This window comes from Budorcas taxicolor, chromosome 9 (genome assembly GCF_023091745.1).
Source record: "Budorcas taxicolor isolate Tak-1 chromosome 9, Takin1.1, whole genome shotgun sequence".
Lineage (NCBI taxonomy): Eukaryota > Metazoa > Chordata > Mammalia > Artiodactyla > Bovidae > Budorcas > Budorcas taxicolor.
The window spans coordinates 75,730,717-75,753,991 of NC_068918.1; the positions used below are offsets into that span (position 1 = coordinate 75,730,717).

A 23,275-nucleotide genomic window follows, 5' to 3' on the forward strand; every position below is an offset into this window, starting at 1 on the left:
TATTTTTAGCCTATGGTATTTAAAAATGACACTACAGGAATAAAAATACTAGTGAAAAGATAGTTGTTTCTAAAAGCAGTATTCCAGAATGGCATACGTCTACTTTTCAGATTTGTTTAGTGACTTGGGAAAAATTGGGTGCTCTATAGATCAACTACCTGTTCTTTCACTTTAAATGAAAGAAAAAGACTAGGGCCAGGATAAAGCATATTAAATATATGTAGCTTGGTTCTATATATTGCTGTTTTTAACTTTTTTTTCTAGAAGAGATAGCTGTCTTATTTCTTTTAGATCTGAAATCTCTGAGATTTCTGACTATCAACAGAAAGTAGCTGATTAGATCGATGCATAATCTAATTCTAAATCTCAGCCTAAGTAAATAGCTTGTATTGAATATCAGGCCAAGGAAATATTTGTCTGTTATATAACTTTATCAATTGCTATAAAAAGCCCACACATACCATAAACTCCTTAATGAAATTCATGACAGCTTTGGTCGTCCGGGAGTAGAATGTTACTGCCAACATGACAGTGGAGCTGCGGTAATTCAGCTTCAGTTCCTGATAAATGAGGTTAGTGAGTTGCTTTAATCTCTCTTTGCTTACCTATGAAATAGGGCCATATCCCATCTTTCAGAATTCTTGCATGCAATTATATTTTAATATTTGAGCAAAACCAAATTTCTTGTAGGCCAGTGCTAATAGTAATTCACTTTAAGGCATCATCGTGGACAGTTACATAAATAATGTAAGATGTTTCTCTAAAGAGTGTTGAAAATAGAATGACATAAGGTAAGATCTTTTTGGTACAATGTGCTTCATTTAAATTTTATTCCACAGATATTGAAAGTTATGTAACTTATAAAAATCTGCATTAATTTTTTTCAAAGATTCATCTTATTATAAATAACAAAATGTACTTCTTGCCAATGAGTTGTTTTGAAATACAACCAGGAAAGCAAAATCCATTAGACACTGGTTATCGTCCAGAGTTCTTGCTGTATCACTTATTGGGTGAAGTAATCGATATCTTTCTTTCCAATACAGTGTAAAGTTGGGAGGGAATTAGAGATACATCATTTTATTAACAGAATAAACAATGTGTTTGCAGGTTTTAAACAAGTTTGAGCAGCTCTGACAATAGATGTTTTCAGATGTAGGGACAGGCAGGAAAAGTTGGTCATAGAACAAAAGCAAATCACTCTAGAAAAGATTCTGCTGTACTTGGATGTGAGGGTAGTTTTTGGGCATTCCTTTTGCCCCTGGGTCCTTGGGTTCCATGGAATGAATTTTTAGATGTAAATAAGAGAATGAAAGTATTTTCCTTCGTATCAGAGGATTTAAGTGAGGCAGTAGGAATATACAGAGCTAAAGAGAGTAATACAAAGATTTTAGTAAAACTAAAAAGGGTAATATATTTTAGTAAAACTGTGATCCAAATGATACACAGTTGTGTAGGTTTTTCAAGGTCAGAGGGAAAAACTTCAGTATTCAATTCAGTATTCTGTGTAAGATTGAGTAATAGGCCTTGTAAAATGTTAAGATAAACACATAAAAAATCACTATGTAGAAAGGTGTTGAATCCATATGTGAGATTTTTTTCCTTTTTTAAAAAAATTATGAAATAATTAGAATGGTCACTGGCTTCAAGATAGAGACCCTATGTACCCTCTCCCCTTTCCCTCATAGTAATGTTTTACATAACAATAGTAAAATATTAAGCCAGGAAAATGACATCAATACCATTAACTAGACTACAAGCCTTATTTTGATTTCACCACCAGTTTCTACACTCTATTGTGTGTATGCGTGTATGAAGTGAAGTGAAGTGAAGTCGTTCAGTCATGTCTGACTCTTTGCAACCCTGTGGACTGTAGCCCACCAGGCTCCTCCGTCCATGGCATTCTCCAGGCAAGAATACTGGAGTGGGTTGCCATTTCCTCCTCCAGGGGATCTTCCCAACCCAGGGATCGAACCCAGGTCTCCCGCACTGCAGGCAGATGCTTTAACCTCTGAGCCACCAGGGAAGCCCTGTATGCGTGTATAGTTTCGTGCAATTTTATTGCATACATACGTTTCATGTAATGACCAACGGGAACAAGGTACAGGTCAGTACCAGCACATAAAGGAATGCCCTCAGGCTACCTCTTTATACTTGCAGCCCTTACTGCTCTCAGTCCCTAATACTTGGCAACCGCTAACCTATTCTCCGTCTTTATATTTCTGTTAAGATCACTTTTTTTTAAAGCAATATGAGCAATGTAAATAACATTACAAATTGATTAACTATGCACCTAAATTTGGTCTACCCTGGTAGCTCAGGTAAAGAATCCACCTGCAATGCAGGAGACCCTGGTTCAATTCCTGAATCAGGAAGATCCCCTGGAGAAGGGACAGGCTACCCGCTCCTGTATTCTTGGGCTTCCTTTGTGACTCAGCTGGTAAAGAATCTGCCTGCAATGTGGGAGACCTGGGCTTGATCCCTGGATTAGAAAGATCCCCTGGAGGAGGACATGGAAACCCACTCCAGTATTCTTGCCGGGGAAATTCCTGTGGACAGAGGAGCCTGATGGGCTACAGTCTGTGGGGTCGCAAACAGTCAGGCACGAGTGAGCAACTAAACACAACTCACCTAAATTTTAGAAGTCTTAACTAGTCGATTACAAATCTTATAATCTTATTAGTTGATTATATATCTGAATTGATCTTAACTAGGAAGGCGATGGCACCCCACTCCAGTACTCTTGCCTGGGAAATCCCATGGGCAGAGGAGACTGATTGGCTACAGTCTATGGGGTCGCTAAGAGTCAGACACGACTGACCGACATCACTTTCACTTTTCACTTTCATGCATTGGAGAAGGAAATGGCAACCCACTCCAGTGTTCTTGCCTGGAAAATCCCAGGGACAGAGGAGCCTGGTGGGCTGCCATCTATGGGGTCGCACAGAGTCAGACATGACTGAAGTGACTTAGCAGCAGCAGCAGTCATTATTCATAATGCAGAATTGTTTTCTGTAGAATTTATCATAAAGTTCTTTGATATTTTACATGTTTAAATGTTACACTTTTAAGTACTTCAAAATGACAGTTTTAAAACAAGCTTAGGAAATATGACTGTTTAAAGGGGAGTGGCTATGGAAATGTGAAAATTGAGAGTAGCTGTTTGCTTTCAGTTTTGGAAAACCATTATGTAGGTACATGAGCCACCATAGACAGTCAGCTGTGTTTTGGCTCTACATTTTCTCTTCTTCCTTGAGATACTGACATGGGACAGACATCTTGAGAAAGAAGATAACCCGGTCTGAAACTATGGTGGGAGTAAGAAGGAAGAGTACAAATCTTGGATACTCTGAATCCTTTGAGTTTTCTGCTTCAGAGTGATGAAGATGCCTTCTGGTGAAAAGGAGAGTATGTGGACTTCTGCTTTCCAATTAGTTATATTGGGGCAATAGGCGTAGTTTACCCAGTAGAGTAGCCCTCATCGAATTTCAAAGGTAGAAAGGACTTGGTGAGATCATTGAATGTAAATCATCTTCAGAGCTGTTTTAGTTCTCTTGGATAAATGATAAACTCTTCCTATTTTAAAAGAGATATTTTAAGATTTCTCATCATAACCTGAAGGATTGGAATTGCAAATCTTTTTTGAAATTAAAATAAGTTCTTCATGCTGCATCTATTATCTTATTCTCTATGAGATGAAGAGTATCTTCTTCCTCTTTTGAGGAAAAACATTCATATGTCTTAGTAAATCAGCCTTAGTCTATAGATTTTTAATCCAGTTTACACATCAAATCACTGCTGGCGATTAAAAAAATAAATCTGCAATAGTTCTTGCTCTAAAAATTCTGATTGGTCAGGTTGGAGGTGAGACTGAGTCCCCTGCATGATTCTCACACAGTGCCAAAGGTTTTCTTTTTCAGACCTGATAGAATAGCCAAAACTATTAAACACTAACTTTCTAAATTAGTCAGATTCTTCAAAAATCTAACAGTACATTCATTTGTCTTAAGCCAAATCAAAGTTACCTCATACCATATATTTTAGTCAAGGGAGTATGTACGATAAGGACAAAATAACTTAAAATGGTCTGACTTCTAATTTTACATAACTAGTTGTTGATAGCTATATCCAACTAGATCCTAGTATCGGTTCAGTTCAGTTGCTCAATCATGTCTGATTCTTTGTTACCCCATGGACTTTAGCACACCAGGCTTCCCTGTCCATCACCAACTTCCAGAACTTGCTCCAGTTCATGTCTGTCGAGTCAGTGATGCCATCCAGCCATCTCATCCTCTGTCATCCCCTTCACTTCCTGCCTTCAGTCTTTCCCAGCATCACGGTCTTTTCTAATCAGTCAGCCGTTTGCATCAAGTGGCCAAAGTATTGGAGCTTCAGCATCAGTCCATCCCAATGAGTATTCAGGACTGATTTCCTTTAGGATTGACTGGTTTGATCTCCTTGCAGTCCAAGGGACTCTCAAGGGTCTTCTCCTACACCACAGTGCAGCTCAATTCCAGAAAAATAAACGACCCAATCAAAAAATGGGCCAAAGAACTAAATAGACATTTCTCCAAAGAAGACATACAGATGGCTAACAAACACATGGAAAGATGCTCAACATCACTCATTATCAGAGAAATGCAAATCAAAACCACAATGAGGTACCACTTCACACCAGTCAGAATGGCTGCGATCCAAAAATCTGCAAGCAATAAATGCTGGAGAGGGTGTGGAGAAAAGGGAACCCTCCTACACTGTTGGTGGGAATGCAAACTAGTACAGCCACTATGGAGAACAGTGTGGAGATTCCTTAAAAAATTGCAAATAGAACTCCCTTATGACCCAGCAATCCCACTGCTGGGCATACACACCGAGGAAACCAGAATTGAAAGAGACACATGTACCCCAATGTTCATCGCAGCACTGTTTATAATAGCCAGGACATGGAAACCACCTAGATGTCCATCGGCAGATGAATGGATAAGAAAGCTGTGGTACATATACACAATGGAGTATTACTCAGCCGTTAAAAAGAATTCATTTGAATCAGTTCTGATGAGATGGATGAAACTGGAGCCGATTATACAGAGTGAAGTAAGCCAGAAAGAAAAACACCAATACAGTATACTAACACATATATATGGAATTTAGAAAGATGGCAATGACGACCCTGTATGCAAGACAGGAAAAAAAGACGCAGCTGTGTAGAGCGGACTTTTGGACTCAGAGGGAGAGGGAGAGGGTGGGATGATATGGGAGAATGGCATTCTATCATGTATACTATCATGTAAGAATTGAATCGCTAGTCTATGTCCGACGCAGGATACAGCATGCTTGGGGCTGGTGCATGGGGATGACCCACAGAGATGTTATGGGGAGGGAGGTGGGAGGGGGGTTCATGTTTGGGAACACATGTAAGAATTAAAGATTTTAAAATTTAAAAAAAAAAAAAAAAGTATTGATTGTTTGGGGCTCAGTTTTCTTTATAGTCCACCTCTCACATCCATACATGACCACTGGGAAAATCATGGCTTTGACTAGATGGACCTTTGTCAGTAAAGATCCTAGTATACTTTTAGTTTATAAGATATTAAATTGTACTTTAATTGATTGTTGAAGTTTAAATGTAATTTTTATACATCCATATACACATAATACACTCTTCTACGTCTGCTGCTTAGAATTTGGGTGAGGCAAATGTTTCACAGAACTAAAGCTAATATTGGCAAAAAGCTTTGAAATTTGAGAAGAAGATTTTTTGGCAGCTCTTTTAGTAGCATTAATGTTTGTAAATATATTCTATATAAAATATATTGCACTTTATTTTTAAGGGAGCTCTTGTGAGTGCCTTGGCTGATGACACCTTACATTTATGGAATTTACGTCAAAAGAGACCTGCCATACTACATTCACTTAAATTTTGCAGGGAAAGGTAAGAATTTCCTCACTTATTTTATGTATATGCTATTTTTCACTTCTTGAAATTGTTTTTGAATATTATTCTTTAATTTTTGGTGCATGTGATGGATTTTGTATGCAATCTAAAAAATAATTCAAAAACTTAAGCTGCTATACAGTAAAAAGCAAGTTTCCTTCCTTTTCATACCCATCTTCCTCTACAGAGGTACCCACAGAAATTTCTTTTGTGTCCCTCTAGAACTATATAAATACATAAGCAAAAGTCTCTGTATATAGCTTTTTTATTTGCATAAAGATAAGGCATTACATATTCTCTGTGTAACTTGTGTTCATTTAATAAAGCTGATCGATTTTTTTCATGTTGCTATATTTAAATCTTTAGTCATTTTTATAACTGCATAATACTTCACTGTATGGAATTGCCATAATTTATTCAGACTGTCTTCATGAATTAACTGGAAGTTTGATATATCTAAGACTGGGTTTAATATGAATGAACATTTCTGTCATGTTCAGTTTGTGGTTCATTATGCTCTGTGATGTTACATATTTCTGTGTCCACTTAGGCAAGTATATCTATAATATAAATTTGTAGAGGTGAAATGACTTAGTTATAAAAATCTCACATGACTTGTGAATTTTGTGGGTGATTAGAAAGGGCTTTTTTACTTCAATTTTGTTAAACACTCTCCCATATTTTTTTAAATGCTCTGAAAGCTGCATTTTTGTGCTTAAACTTTGATTCATGTGGAACTTCCTTTGGCATGAACTGTGCATAAGGAATGCAGTCTCCCCTCCCCATTGTTATGAGGTGTATTTTTTTGGTGTGTATATGTGTATTTGCTATGCTGTGCTTAGTCGCCCAGTTGTGTCATACTCTTCGTGACCCATGGTCTGTAGCCCACCAGGCTCCTCTGTCCATGGGGATTCTCCAGGCAAGAATACTAGAGTGGGGTGCCATGCCCTACTCCAGGGACCTTCCCAACCCAGGGATCGAACCCAGGTCTCCCACATTGCAGGAGGATTCTTTACCATCTGAGCCCAGGAATATGGGAGTGGGTAGCCTGTCCCTTCTCCAGGGGATCTTCCCGACCCAAGAATCGAACCGGGGTCTCCTACATTGCAGGCGAATTCTTTACCACTTGAGCTACCAGGGAAGCCCGTATATGTGTGTGTGTATATATGTGTATATCTGTGTGTATATATATATGTGCATGTGTGTTAAGGTTAAGAAATCTGAATCTAGCTAGCATCTGAATGTAGTGGAGTTAGTGTCAGGCCATGTCTGTAAGAAGATAGGCATTAGACTCCCCAATCCATGTCCAAGAATCAGGCCATGTCCCTGCCTTGATAAATATCAATCCATTCAGATTATATAAACTGATCAGTCTGTTTGTGAATTTGGGCTTCTGCCCACAGTGGCCTTCCAAAGTAGACAAGCTAAAGAGGCTGCTGGGAATATAGCATAGACTTTTCTAGCCAACACCAGAGCATGTCTGCACTGTATGCCAGACCAGAGCTGGCAGGTGGTCAGTAGCATAGTTAGCTATTGGGTTACATCTCGTCTGGGAAGATAAATCCCTAAATGGGTTGGAATCATGGTTCTACTACTAGAAGAGGGCAAATATGGTAGAGGAGTTTATGGAAGGAGGGAGCAGTGAGATAAGGGAGGAGGAGCAAGGAAAAAGTCAAGGTTCAGTTCTTCTCCACCCAATGGGAGTAGAGCCAGCCTATCAACTTGCTGGGCAGAGTGTCTTAGTCTGTTTGCCAGTGGGATCTCAGAAGAGGCTCTCCATCAGCCTCAAATGCCATTGGGCTGGTGAAAGTAGTTGTGGGCATCTTAGTACTCATCTTCTTGGTGTTGGTCTCAAAGCACCTACTGGCAATGGAAGTGTAGGTATATCAGAATTGTTGTCAACCTGGTGCATTTTTACCCTCCAGAGGGCATTTGACACTGTCTGGAGACATTTTTTGTGCACTTGAATTGGGTTGGGTGAGCAGTGCTACTGTTATCTAGTGGATAAAACCACAGTTACTGTCAAACATATTAAAATGCACAAGACAGTCCCCCATAACAGAGAATTATCTGGTCCAAAACATCACTAGTGTCATAGTTCACAAAAGCCTGCACTCTAGCACATCAAAGTGATATCATTTGATCACTGTGGGGTGCTGTGCAAGTTCTCTTAATCCACCACCCACTGAAGGGATTCTTCCAGGATGTAGAATTCTAGTAGAAGAATACCTCTGATAATTCATTTACCGGTGGCATGCCCATATTGCTCGCTGGGACACAGGAACGTGGCAATATGTCATCCAAGTTCACAAACATACACTGCAGGTTATCATGGTAATCTTCATACAAGAAGGATCAGGCCTCAAGGAGTCCCACAGTGGTCAGAGTCCCATGATTGTCTGGTATGTAGTAAAGTCTCCTCTGTAGTACCCCTAAGGTTGGTTTCCAAAAAATTCTAATAAATGTGGATAAGGAGCTATAAGCTAGTCAGTAAGGTGCCTATAGGCACATATATTGGCAAATGGATGGCACCTTTGTGTGAAATATGAAAAAGTAGCTCTTTTTGGTGGATACGACTTCAGAGTCCACCATTCTCCTCCTTAGTGGGGTGCCGTTGTGCAGGGTGCAGCCGATACAGTTGTATGAAGTGATCCTAAAAGTTACAAATCAAATCAACTGGTGGAGTTCCCCATTTTCAGTTCTGTAGTATACTCTACCCACCTCACCAGTAGAGACTTGTTGGTTCTGATCAGAGTTCAGCTTCCCCTCAGCCTCTATTGTGCTGTGCTTAATCACTCAGTCGTGTCTGACTCTGCGATCCCGTGGACTGTAGCTGGCCAGGCTTCTCTGTCCATGGGGATTCTCCAGGCAAGAATACTGGAGTGGGTCACCATGCCCTTCTCCAGGGGATCTTCCCGACCCAGGGCCTTTATTAGGACAACAAAAAGCAAGCCACTGTAGCATGGGTAACTTGGTTCTTGAGTATTCTCTTTGGATGAAATCCTCTAGGATGGCCACAAACCTCTATAGCAGCTGTTGTACCTCAGTGCTGAGGAATGGGCCCGATGCCTCATGGTAGAACTTTGTTGTGTTCTCTTGAGACTAAAGTTCAGATTTCCTCAAAAGGTAGGAAGGGGCGAGGTGCCCTTTGGGAGTTTACTATTATGCAGCATTTGGTCTCAGGTGGGGAGGGGAAGGCATACTACTATGCCTACTACAGCTCTAGGAACCTGCCCATGGTGGTAAGACTTATTCTGCCCCTCATCCTGAACTCTCTCATTTACGACTTTTGACTTTTCATCATGCCCTGTAATCTGGAAGCCTTCTGTAGGAGCAGCTGCCCCAGGCAGGAGGAGGGATGGAATCCTATCATTTCCTGCCCATCCTTCCATTTCCCTCATTTGCAGGTATCCGTTTTTATCTTTATACAACTGCTTTGCCTTCCGTTTTTATATCCGTATCAGTCAGAATAGTCTGGCATTATAAAATACTCTGAAAAATCTTAGAGTTAAAGGAACAACAATTTATTTTTATTTATGCTATATGTTCTTTATGGATTTGCTGGAACACTCTTTATTATCATTATCATTTTTATTCCAGAATCTTGGCTGAGGAACAGCCAGTCTTTAGAGCATTACCAGTCAGTGTAGTAAAGAAAAAAAGAATATGGAGAAAAACGCTTGGCTCTTAAAACTTCTGCCTGGACGTGATATATATCTCTTCCATTCTCATTTCTTGGGCCAGAGCAAGGCACATGACCATCCTTAGTTTTACTCATCTCAACTAGAAGAAAAAAAGCTGGAATATTTATGAATACTTTTAACTAGTATGCTGCTGATTTTTATTATTGACATTGAAGTACAATAAACAGTAACCTAGTTAATTTTCCCCTCATTCCACGATGGATGTGGGCTAGCTTAATAGTTAAGTTACTCTGTTCAGTTCAGTTCAGTCGCTCAGTCGTGTCCAACTCTTTGCGACCCCATGAATCGCAGCACCATCACCAACTCCCGGAGTTCACTCAGACTCATGTCCATCGAGTCCGTGATGCCATCCAGCCGTCTCATCCTCGGTCGTCCCTTTCTCCTACTGCCCCCAATGCTTCCCAGCATCAGAGTCTTTTCTAATAAGTCAACTCTTCGCATGAGGTGGCCAAAGTACTGGAGTTTCAGATTCAGCATCATTCCTTCCAAAGAAATCCCAGGGTTGATCTCCTTCAGAATGGACTGGTTGGATCTCCTTGCAGTCCAAGGGACTCTAAAGAGTCTTCTCCAACACCACAGTTCAGAAGCATCAATTCTTCGGCACTCAGCTTTCTTCACAGTCCAACTCTCACATCCATACATGACCACTGGAAAAACCATAGCCTTGACTAGACGGACCTTAGTCGGCAAAGTAACGTCTCTGCTTTTGAATATGCTATCTAGGTTGGTCATAACTTTTCTTGCAAGGAGTAAGCGTCTTTTAATTTCATGGCTGCAATCACCATCTGCAATGATTTTGGAGCCCCCCAAAATAAAGTCTGCCACTGTTTCCACTGTTTCCCCATCTATTTCCCATGGAGTGATGGGACCGGATGCCATGATCTTTGTTTTCTGAATGTTGAGCTTTAAGCCAACTTTTTCACTCTCCTCTTTCACTTTCATCAAGAGGCTTTTGAGTTCCTCTTCACTTTGTGCCATAAGGGTGGTGTCATCTGCATATCTGAGGTTATTGATATTTCTCCTGGCAATCTTGATTCCAGCTTGTGTTTCTTCCAGTCCAGCGTTTCTCATGATATACTCTGCATAGAAGTTAAATAAGCAGGGTGACAATATACAGCCTTGACAAACTCCTTTTCCTATTTGGAACCAGTCTGTTGTTCCATGTCCAGTTCTAACTGTTGCTTCCTGACCTGCATACAGATTTCTCAAGAGGCAGGTCAGGTGGTCTGGTGTTCCCATCTCTTTCAGAATTTTCCACAGTTTCTTGTGATCCACACAGTCAAAGGCTTTGGCATAGTCAATAAAGCAGAAATAGATATTTTTCTGGAACTCTCTTGCTTTTTCCATGATCCAGCAGATGTTGGCAATTTGATCTCTGGTTCCTCTGCCTTTTCTAAAACCAGCTTGAACATCAGGGAGTTCACGGTTCACGTATTGCTGAAGCCTGGCTTGGAGAATTTTGAGCATTACTTTACTAGCATGTGAGATGAGTGCTATTTCATCTTTATGCTATGTATTTTTATTCTGAAACTAGGAAAGGCAGCAAAAGTATGAAAATTTTATAAATCTATTTTATTACATTCTGAACAATTGTTAAATGCATCAAAGTTTTTATTGTAATATAGTCTTATTTTAATAAATAGTTAAAATTTCTTAATTTAGTAGAAATTTACATAGGAATTACAATGATTTAATTGTAATTTTTCATAATGGATATTTTCTGGTTTTAACTTTTTGAAATTATGCTATAATATGTTTGGCCACTAAGTTGCGTCTGGCTCCTTTGCAACCCCAGAGACTGTGCTACAATATACATAACATAAAATTTACCATCTTAACCATTTTTAGATGCACAGTTCAGTTGTGTTAAGCAACCATATAATGTGGATATTTTGATAAGATTTCACTTCTATGATTAAGAAAAAAATGAAGAAATTGAAGTCTCAAATTTTGGTTTAACTATATGAATTTAGACATTACGCTGCTTTGGTTTTTGGTTTTGGTAGAAACTTTGAATTTGACAAGTAAAATTCTATCTGGCAGTTGCCTTATCAGAATATGTTCAGTTTAGCTTCTGTGTTTCTTTTTTTCCTTTAAAGAAAGTTTAACTGGGAGAAAGTTGTGGTTTTATAATTAACTACAACTATCTGCTAATCATTTTTCATCACCTTGAACTATCATGGCCAGGATTCTTTTTTTAAAAAGTTTTTATTGGAGTATAATTGATTTATAATGTTGTGTTAGTTTCTGCTGTACAACAAAGTAAATAGCCTGTATGTCTACATATATCCCTCCTTCTGAAACCTCCCTCCCATTTATCACTCCTCTAGGTCATCACAGAGCACGAAGTTGAGTTCCCCTTGCTATAGAGCAGGTTCCCACTGTCTATTTCACACATAATAGTGTATATATGAGCATGACCAATATTCTTAACTACATTAAATTTTTTCATAATGGTTTTGAAGTAACAGTATATGAAACATTTCAAGATTAAAGAATAAATTTATATACCTATGCTTTCTTATGTAGGATCTGTTATTCTGTTAATGAAATCTCAAAGGCTAGAATTTTTCTCCATAAATATATTAGACACCTCAATAGCCAAGTCTTTATATTGAAACTAAAATATTTGTCTTAAAGGTACGTTTTCTTTTATTCTAACACTCTGATTTACAGTTTACTCTCTTATTTAAAGCTTTTCCATTTGATGATAGATATATATTTTTAGAGAATAAAATAAGCATGCATTCTAAACTAATGGTTAGGAAAATATATGGATTGATAGTCAATTAATAATCAAAATTTCATCTTAGCAATTATCAGTGGAGCATCAGTGACTAAAGTCCTCTAAAGAAAAAAAAAAAAGTAACCAATAATAAAGTAACCAATTCAGATACCAACATAGCAGTAGAGAGAGTTGATGCCTGTAATACTTTAGGAACTGACTGCTGCCATAGTGTCGGATTTTCTTAGTAGCATCAATAAAATAATGTAGGGACAAAAACTAATTTGTCTCATTATGTTCTTATTATAGTATTACCTAAATACTATTTTTGCATATTTATGAGGCTTAAAATTTGCTTAGTTTGCACAAGAACAAAGCATAGCTATAAAAGAAAATTTGGCTGGGTATCAGCCCTCAAAGTTTCTAGAGGTCTTCCAAATACTTTAAATTAATTCATTGCACATATTTAATGAGAAAAATATCATAATATTGGGACAGATTCTATACCTGGAATTACAGTTTTTGTGGTAATTGCAAAATATCAGCAAAAGATTTTTCTTTGAAAGCAGCTTAATGAAAAGTATACATACATTAGATTTGAAAGCAATTTGGTGAGAGGAAATTCAGAACTAGAACAAAGGAATGGAATGAAAGCCAGACCTGTTAGGGAGGCAGGCAGAGATCTACCGCTCTGGACAAACGCGTCCACAGAGAAAATTGCTTGCTCATATGGAAGTGATGAGTCACCTTGGGAATTCTCAGTGTAGAGAACCACACAATGAGGCAAAATTTAAAAAGGGAACAGACATTCTCAGTGTTCAGAGAAAAAACAGTTGTGGACTGGTGACCTTGAGACTATAAAAGTCAGGAAGTGTTGGATAACTTCCTAGAGTAAATTTATAACTAAGGAATTCTGACAAGGAAATTGAGGCAGCCAAAGAGACCGATATACTTGCACCAGGGGTTTATAATGTACTCAGGTGACAGTGGTAAAGAATCCATTTGGCCAATGCAGAAGACACAAGAGACTCAGATTCAATCCTTGGGTCAGGAAGATCCCCTGGAGAAGGAAATAGTGACCCTCTCTAGTATTCTTGCCTGGGAAATGCCATGGACAGAGATGCCTGGTGGACTGCAGTCCATGGGGTCGCAAAAAAGTCAGACAAGACTGAGCATGCTTGCGCGCAGGTACAAAAAAGATGTAGAAGGAGAGGATCCCTGTAACGGATACCTAAAAATGTAGAAATCACTTTGGAGTCAAGCAGTAGGTAGAGTTGGAAGAATTGGGGGAAACATGATAGAAAAGCCTAAACTGCTTTGACTGGCTGTTCGTAGGACTCTGGACTCAGACTGCTGCCAGAGAGAGCTCAGAAAGAAGAGAGGAACATGACTTTGGAAACTGAAGGAAGAAGTTCCTCGTGCTATAGCAGCAGAAAGCTTAACAGAAGTGTCTCTTTGTACCATGTTTAAATGTTAACTTGTATATTTAGCTGAAGATATTTCCAAGGAAAGGCTTAGAGGTGTGATCTGACTTTTTCTTGCTGCTTTATAGTAAAATTCAAGAGGAGAGGAATAAATTGAGAGAAAGCATTTTTAAATGAACTAGGACTTGATTTGGGAAATTCTTAACCTTGATCTATTTGGCATAAGACTGCTTCTGAAAGTGTGGCATAGGGAAAAACCTGAGGATGTGGCTGAACAACTTTTCGTTAAAAATCTTCAGTAGAACAAAAGGTCACAGCACTTAATTACATAAAGAGTTCTTTTAAGAGACTGAAAGTATGCCTTATAGACCTTCTCAACCAAACTAGACAGCCTGTAGGAAGTTTGAGTATCATTCTTCGGCCCTCTCAGCAGGAGCCTAGATAGAGAAGGTATTGCCTCCAGAAGATTTGTGGGTATGACTTTTTGTAACGCAAAAAACCCAGTGAAAGGTATTCAGGTCCACAACTTTCTTGAGAAAATTGTCTAAAAGAGCTATTGCCAGCTTGGACTTAAAGAGAGTATAGAATGAAAGGAGGCTACAGCAAAAGTACTTGGCTGTGAAAGTGAAGTCGCTCAGTTGTGTCCAACTCTTTGCAACCCCGTGGACTGTAGTCCACCAGGCTCCTCTGTCCATGGGATTCTCCAAGCAAGAATACTGGAGTGGGTTGCCGTTCACTTCTTCAGGGGATCTTCCAACCCAGGGATCAAACCCAGGTCTCCCACAATGTGGGCAGAGGCTTTAACCTCTGAGCCACCAGCGAAGCCCTTTCATGAGAAAGGATGATTAAGAGGGCAGAACTGGGGTACACGGAGGCTTACTCCCAGGCCTTGAAGCCTTATTAAGAAAAATCCAACATTTGGCCAGTTGGACTTCAGAAATGTTATGGACTCATTTTCACCTTCCTCTTCCCCCTATCTTGCACAGGAATTCCTACAATTGCTACGCTATGCCTGTTCAACCATGAATCCCTGAGGTGCTGGGAGCAGATAATCGGTCTCTTTAGTTTCAGATGTGGAATTGTGCCCAAGATCAAGACTGAATAGTTACACTCAGGACCCTCATCTGCTACAAATTTAGATGATGAGATTTGAATTTTTGAGTTGATGTTTGGATGAGATTTTGAAGTTGAATTAATGCAGTAATTGGTTGAGACTTTGGGGATATTGAGATAGGTGAATGTATTGCATTTTGAGGGGATGAATCTTTGAAGGTTGAAGGACAGATGATTAGAGGCAAAATTCTAAGATGGCCCCCAAGATTTTCACTCTTTGGTAAACACACACCTTCTCCTAATTATTCAGTTCTAATCTAAGTATTCTGCCATGAAGGAATTTTGCAAATGTAGTTGAGATCCCAAATCAGTTGCCCTTCATACAGGAAATTTATCTGATTGGCTTGGATTATCTGACTTAAAATGGCAATAAGTGAGTGGAATTACCCACATTGATTTGGCCTATCTCTGGAATTCAGTTTGGTTTAAGTGTCTCCCAGAGTATGTGGGTAACTTGAGGAAGATATGGGCACACTGATGAACCTCTGACTAGTGTTAGAAAGGAATGTACTGAAGAGTGGATGGTAGATAGGTAAAAAACCGTGTCCACGATACTTTCCACTGCCTTCAAAATGAAGCTGAAACTTCTACTCAGCATGCCCTAAAAGGTCTTGCAAGATCTGCAACCCTTCTTTTTACTCACTGTAGTTTCATTTCACTACATTTGTCCCTCGCTTTATGCATTATAATCCAGCCACCCTGTTTTTTCAGCTTTTTAATGAATTATCCTCTCTTATGCTTATTTGTATGAGCTGACCTCCCTGCTCAAAAATCACCTACGATTCTCTTTCCATGGCCCACCAATGCCTTTTTATCTTTAAAATCTTGTCATTTCCTTTACAGATTTTTCTGTAAGTTCCCAAGTCTGGATTTTGTATTGCCACATAGTATAGAAAAGGAAATGGCAACCCACTCCAGTGTTCTTGCCTGGAGAACCCCAGGGATGGGGGAGCCTGGTGGGCTGCCGTCTCTGGGGTCACACAGAGTCGGACACGACTGAAGTGCCTTAGCAGCAAGGTGGGTGCTCTTTCCCTAAAACAGCACAAACCGTTGTTGTTGTCTAGTCATTCAGTCATGTTCAGCTCTTTGTGACTCCATGGACAGTAGCCCACCAGTCTCCTCTGTCCATGGGGATTCTTCAGGCAAGAGTACGGGAGTATTTTGCTCTTTCCTTCTCCAGGGGTATTCCCGACCCAGGGACTGAACCCACGTCTCCTGCATGGGCAGGCTGATTCTTCACAGTGAGCCACCAGGGAACTCCAGACTTACTCCTGTGGCCTTGGTTTCTTAATTGTCTTCTCAATTAGAAAATAAACTGTATGTATTTTCCTTATTTTTTTCTCAGCAGCAGTCTCAATGCCTAATATTCAGTAAATACTCAAAAAAAGTTTGATTCTTACTTCATTGCCTTTGCAGAAACAGAGGAATCTCTTTTCTCTTGAAGGCATGACCCTCCATACTCTGTTACTGTGTGGGAGATAGGTTCCAACTCCAGGCTAATTAGATATAATCTTTATTCCTCCCACTAATCCAAAACTTGCTAGGTTGTTTGATTAACCTTCAAGTGCTATTTGGTCCATAGGTCCATAGCAAAGCTTTTACATTTTTTCCTTTTTTTGTAAAAAGAGTGAAATGGGAGAATAGAGCTTTGAGCATTATATTTCTTTTTCCTAAACCAGCATGCCTGGGAGTTAAAGCACACTTCAATCTGTAATAATCTGGCAGTGATTTTAAAAATGAAGATGGTTTTATTTTTCATTTTTTCTGACTTATTGTATTAGCAAGAATTTTCAGGACAGTGTTCAATGATATTGTTGATAGCAAGTAGCTTTTTCTTTTTAATAATTATAATAGTACTGCTTCTAGAGTTTTATTGTTTGCATAATATAGGATCTTGATTTAAGATAAGAGTTTTTCCCCTTAAGAATTGGTTGTCAATTATGGAAGTTAAAAAATCCACCTTCAATGCAGGAGACGTGGGTTTAATCCATGGGTCAGGAAGATCCCCTGGAGAGGGGAATGGCAACCCACTTCAGTATTCTTGCCTGGAAAATCCTTTGGACAGAGGAACCTGGTGGGCCACAGTCCATGGGATCACAAAGAGTTGGACACAGCTGAGCAACTAACACTTTTATGGAAGTTGCATTTTATTTTAATGCCTTTATAACATATTTTTAGATTACCATATGATTTTTCACCTCCCTTCTCCCTGTGGATTTAATCTGTGACATTAATAGATTTCCCAACACTAAGTTTTGGAGTTTTATGCTTTAGAAGACAGGAGAAAACAGAAAAATGGGAAGAGAAGTAGTGATCGGAGGCATAAGTGAAGAAAATTTTGTGGAGTTAAAATATCTGTGTTAGGAGTTAGCCCTTTCAGCCTAACCAGTAGAATTAGAAATACCTTAGTGAGCTGTATTGTAATACTGTCAGCTTGGAAAGAACTAAAAAAGTTTAATGCTTATCTGACACTAAACCCCTACAAATACTCAACCTTTTAGACTTTGTTGGAAAGCTATGAAGTTAAATGGCTTAGATGTGGAGTTACTGCTAAAATAGAAAATATATAGCATTAAAACCATTAGAGAAGGAAATGAAGAAAATAAATAGGGGTCAGGAAAAGAGATAAAATGTTAGAAAAACAGATGTTTAAGAAAAAAATTGGTTCAACTAAATCAGTAATCAGAATCATTAAGTATTCAACTAAATCAACTACTAAAATCAACTACTGAAATTTGGGGGTTTTGAGACTGGATTTAAAAACAACAAAATATAGCTGTTAAAACTGTTTATACAAGATATACCTAAAACATAATTACACAAAGTTTGAAAGTAAATGGAAGGAAAAAGGGAAGAAAAGCACAGATCATGGAACAAAGGTTACAGTGTTTATAGAAATACCATTAGCAAAAGTAAAAACTTCATTCCAGGAATAAAAGAAAAGTTTTAACAAATGGAAAGCTTCACACTAAGGATTACTCAAGTTTTAAAATGTCACTCATCTCCATGTCTATAAAATTCAGTACTGTTTGAATCAGAATTTTAGCAGCATTGCTCGTTGGACTTAATAAGGTGATCTGCAGTACATTTGGAAAAAAGAAAGTCTCAGAGAAACCAAGACAGTTTTGAAAAAGAAATATGAGACAACAGGGCTTATTTATTAAATATCAAAAATCATAAAAGTATAGATTAAAATGGCTCAGTAATTACAAGGGGAAGACAGAGGAATCAAAACACAGTAAATGGACTCCAGAAATTTGTATATGAAGAGAAAGAAAGATACATACGTGCTTGATATATGACAAAGGTGTCATTGCAGAAAGAAGATGCTGCAGTAAACAAAAGACGCTGTGACGGCTTTTATCTAAATGGGGAAAAGTGGTTCCTACTTCGTGACTAAAATAAATTGCATGCCAGTTAAAAACCTAAATGCAAAATGAACAAAGAAAATGTAAAACTTAAAAGAAAATGACAGGGAGTATCTGTAAGACCTGAGCAAGGTGTGCTTAAATAGCATGAATAAAAAACACAAGCTAAAAATGAAAGGATTAAAAGTTCTGTACAACACACTTACCATAAAGTTAAAAGACAAACCTCATTCACCAGGTACTGATGGATAAGAACAGGAAATTCAGAACGATTTGTACAGTACTCTTTTTAGAAACAATTACTCCCTCCCCAGTCCGAATTCATGTTGTCTTATGTGTATGTTATGAACATAGAGCAAAAATATGGAAGAGTATGCAGTTCCAGGCTATTACTATGACTTACAGAGAGACTAAATTTTAGAGAAGATGAACATAATAAAAAACTATTAAATGACTTCAGTTCAGTTCAGTCGCTCAGTCGTGTCCGACTCTTTGCAACCCCATGAATTGCAGCATGCCAGGCCTCCCTGTCCATCACCAACTCCCGGAGTTCACTCAAACTCACCTCCATCAAGTCAGTGATGCCATCCAGCCATCTCATCCTCTGTCGTCCCCTTCTCCTCCTGCCCCCAATCCCTCCCAGCATCAGAGTCTTTTCCAGTGTCAAAAAGTACTGGAGTTTCAGCTTCAACATCAGTCCTTCCAGTGAACACCCAGGACTGATCTCCTTTAGGATGGACTGGTTGGATCTCCTTGCAGTCCAAGGGACTCTCAAGAGTCTTCTCCAACACCACAGTTCAAAAGCATCAATTCTTCGGTGCTCAGCTTTCTTCACAGTCCAACTCTCACATCCATACATGACTACTGGAAAAACCATAGCCTTGACTAGACGGACCTTTGCTGGCAAATGATTTAAGTCTGCATAAATGTACAAATAGAGTAATATTTATGCATGTGTGTATGCATATATATATCTGTATAATATTTATGCACTTTTGTGTGTATATATATATAGAGAGAGAAAGAAACTTATTCATTAATCAAGCCATAGACTCAAGATATTTAGAGTATGCCCTTTACTCTTTAAGTAATCTAATATAGAAATGGAAAAGTATAGTTAACAACTCAGTTGCGCATGAGTTGTTCATTCACTAAATTGTGTCCGACTTTTTGCTACCCCAAGGACTGCAGCATGCCATGCTTTCCTGACCTTTACTATCTCCCCAGAGTTTCCTAAAAGTCTTGTCCATTGAGTTGGTGATGTCATCCAACCGTCTCATCCTCTGTCACCTCCTTCTCCTCCTGCCCTAATCTTCCCCACCATGAAGGTCTTTTCCAGTGAGCCGGTTCTTCTCAGGAGTACCAGATAGTTTTTGTTTATTGTACCATTTGTTATATAATAATACTTTGACACCTTCATTCCTAAAGGTGAGTAATACTAGTAAAATCAGAACTGTAAGAAACCCAGAAACCCTCCATACAACAAGGAGCAGTGTTTTTCAGATGTTGGTTATTTCTGTAGTTGACATACACTGTTTTCCTATATGATAGTCACTGTTTTACTTACTGATGCTCAGTTTTTTTACATCTATTGATGATGTTAAGGTCTCATTTCACAGGAAGGGTTATTAATAGCATGATTTATTTGGACCTGTTTCCAAGTTCTTAAATGTTTTGTAAAAATTGAGATGCAATTGATAAAGAATATAGTAAATCAATGCAAATGTAAAATGACCTTCAAAGATCTCTGAGGCTTATTTTTTGAAACTTTTATTACATTTTACTTCTGTGTTACAGATATGATGAAGATTTTTCTAAAGTAGCTGTGACAGTTTATCAGAAAAGATATGTGGGACTACAAATAGAAAAGAAGTCCTTTGGACAGATTTATAAATTGCTTTCAGCTGACTCTGCTGTTTTGAGCATATTTGAACATTTCCATGTCATTAATGCAAACTTAAATTTTCATCTAATAACAGGACAGTATAAGGTACAATTGATTTAAGAAAAATATCAAATAACATTTGCTTTTTTATTTTCTTTTGCATTAATTCACTTGATAAACAACGATTAAGATCCTGACTCATGCAAATACTATAATAAATTCTGGAGAGACATGGAAGTTATAATTGTCTAAGGGAGATGGAAAAGCTAATTACAATGCAATGGAAAATGTGATATAAATGTAGTGAAGTTTTCTTATGAAATTATAAAGATTAAAATTAACCAGAAAAGGGGTGTATCACCATGTTTCGGGAATTTTATATAAAGCATTACAAAGGAGCCCATATGAACAGATTTGTATGGTTAGTAGGAATTTTCTACAATGGCACAGGGGAAAGGGAATTTCCATAATGTTCAGATGTTCTGATTTATAAAGCAATCTCACATGTTTCAGGAACTACATCTTGTTAGGAACTACATCTTGTTAGGTATATAATCCATAAAGGATAATTTTGGAAAGATGAACAGGGTCTACTTCCTGAAAAGCTGTATGCAATTATAAGAAAGTTATTTTCAACCTTTTTCCAACTTTTAATCATTCAATGAATAATGTTGTCTGAACAAGATATGTTATTAAGTAGGTATTTTTTGATCACTTTATACGATTATATGGTATGTCTATATGTATCATATATGATACTATGATTATGTGTATCATGTACATGTATCATGTATGTGTCCATATGTATGTATCACTTTATCATATAGATAAGTAGCTGATTAGGTACATCTCTTTGCTGTGTTAGCCAGGGTTCAACATAGGAACAGAAAGCACTGTAGATATTTTTAGCATAAAGGCATTTAATTTAAGGGTAGAACTGTTAATAGTACGTTTGGAAGTGTGCTGAAACTGTCAAGTTTTAGACCTTACTATTACTGACATACCTCTTGCCTCTTGCCTTGTAAACCTAGGAGCAGATCTTGGAATGCCGTGTTCAGTTTCCACTGCTTTTACACTCAGGTTTCCATGAACATTCTTGTCAGCAGAAACAGCAGCAGAAAAATGGTCTTCACCTCACTTCTACCTACAAATCTTAAGCACATTCAGTTACTAGAAACATAATATCATCTAGAATTCCAGCTATAGGAGAGTTTGGCAAATACAAGTTTTAGCTTTCTAGCATCTCAAAGACAAGAAGACCTATAGGAGGATATAGGTAGAAGGATATAGGAAGAGAATGCTGAGTAGCAGTTGACCAAATCCAGACTATAACCTCCTTTCTCAGACATTTATACCACAAAGTGTCAGTAAATATTGCCTAAGGAGCATCATGGTAGAAGATAGAAAGCCATTAGAGTCTTTCAAGCAAGATAATGGTGTCTGTGACCTCTCTTGGCGTTGAAAAGATAACTCTTGGGGCAGCTTGGAATTGATTTAACAATCAGTGGTAATGGTTTAAATTAGGCCCAGGCCACAAGGCTAGAGAGAGATTAAGTCAAGAATATCTGATTGTTTTGTTAACTAACTTAATAAATTCTCACAACTTTTTATAGTTCATTTGTCCATTTAATGACTATTTATTGAGTATTAGGTGCATGATAGTGTAATATTTGCAAAGACTGTAAAAGTGATGACATATTTCTTGTCATGTTGGGCTGATCGAATGGTGGTCTAAGCATGTAGAGGAGTTTATTGGCTCATATTTCTTTTATGGATTAAATTGTAAAGTTGTAATCATCTGTGTATTATGCCCTTCTTTATGGGTGGTTAATTTCAGTATAGGAGGCTGTGTGTGTTCTCCTGTTAAAGAAAATTGGTAGTAGTAAATCTTCCTTACAGTGCTTATTGACTACATAGTATTTGATAGATTGCTGCTAAGGATAGTGAATAGAATATTTGTATCACTCCCTAACAGTTAACATATTGCACATTTTTTTAAAGTTCTTCAAGCAAATATAAAAATTGTTGTGTTCCCAGTAATACTTTGTGTACATAAAATATATTTATGTGTAAGTTCAGTATAGGGAGTTAGAATACAGCTCCATTTAGTGACACACTGAAGGAATTCAACTTTATTATCTGTGTATTTCTAATGTATTAGTTTCATTCACATTTTTTATTTTTTTTGGCTCAACTTGTTCGTTTTAAAGTTTCTTTTCAGCCTCAAGTTAATATTCCATTCTTATTTAACCTTATTAGTGTTTTCTGAGTTTTAATGTTTCCCATGTGGTCTCAACTATATGTAGTATTATAAATTATTTTTGGTATAACCTTTTCCCTTAATAATGTCAGCACATAAACTTAACTTGGTCTCCTGGTATTAGTAAAAATTGAAGTCACTGTCATTTATTATGGTGTTTATCACCTGAAAATAAATCTTTATGATAAAAGTACACGAAAAAAATAGTTATGAATTTGATTTTAATCACAGGTAATGTTTTAGCTTCATGATAAATACACTTACATTCCTAACAAGTTTTCCTGAGGCCCTCTTAACATAGCTCTAGAGCTTTAAGAATTGGTTTGCCCATGTTTTATGACTTCATTTTCAACTAAAACTTTTAGTTGAATAGATTATATTATGTAATAGATCAGTTATCTATTCCTGAATATCAAAACATCCCAAAATTTAAGAGGCTAAAATAATGATTACTTTGTTTGCTTACCATTCTCTGCATCAGCCACTTGAGTTGGGCCTAGCAGGAGTCATTTTCTCTTGTAGTCGATGTACCACACTCATGTGGTTGCTCTACAGACTTGGGTCATCTAGGTTTGTCTTCTCACATGTCTGATGGTTGATGCTTGCTATGGACTGGGCCATTGTCTCCAAAAGTTTCTTCTGGGTTTCATCACATGGCATCTGGGTTCCAAAAGTGTAAGGAAGAGGGAAGGCCTAATGTGCAAGTTCTTTTCAGTCTCCGCTTGTGGCACAACAACTAATGTTCCATTGCTCAGTGCAAGTCACATTACCAATCCTATCATTAGTGCTGGGGAGATTATGCAAGAGAGAGCGTGTGGTGGGTGGAGATGAGATCTTCTGGAGCTATCACTGTAGTATTTT

General features: G+C 38.0%; 1 protein-coding gene across 1 annotated transcript in view; it reads left to right on the top strand.

The window, feature by feature from the left end:
* Positions 1 to 23,275, top strand: part of STXBP5 (syntaxin binding protein 5) — a 164,775-nt gene that overhangs the window by 22,361 nt on the left and 119,139 nt on the right. The window contains exons 3-4 of the mRNA XM_052645571.1: positions 491 to 572; positions 5,832 to 5,932. Of these exons, the coding sequence (XP_052501531.1) occupies positions 491 to 572; positions 5,832 to 5,932 (183 nt within the window). The remainder of the gene's footprint in view (positions 1 to 490; positions 573 to 5,831; positions 5,933 to 23,275) is intronic.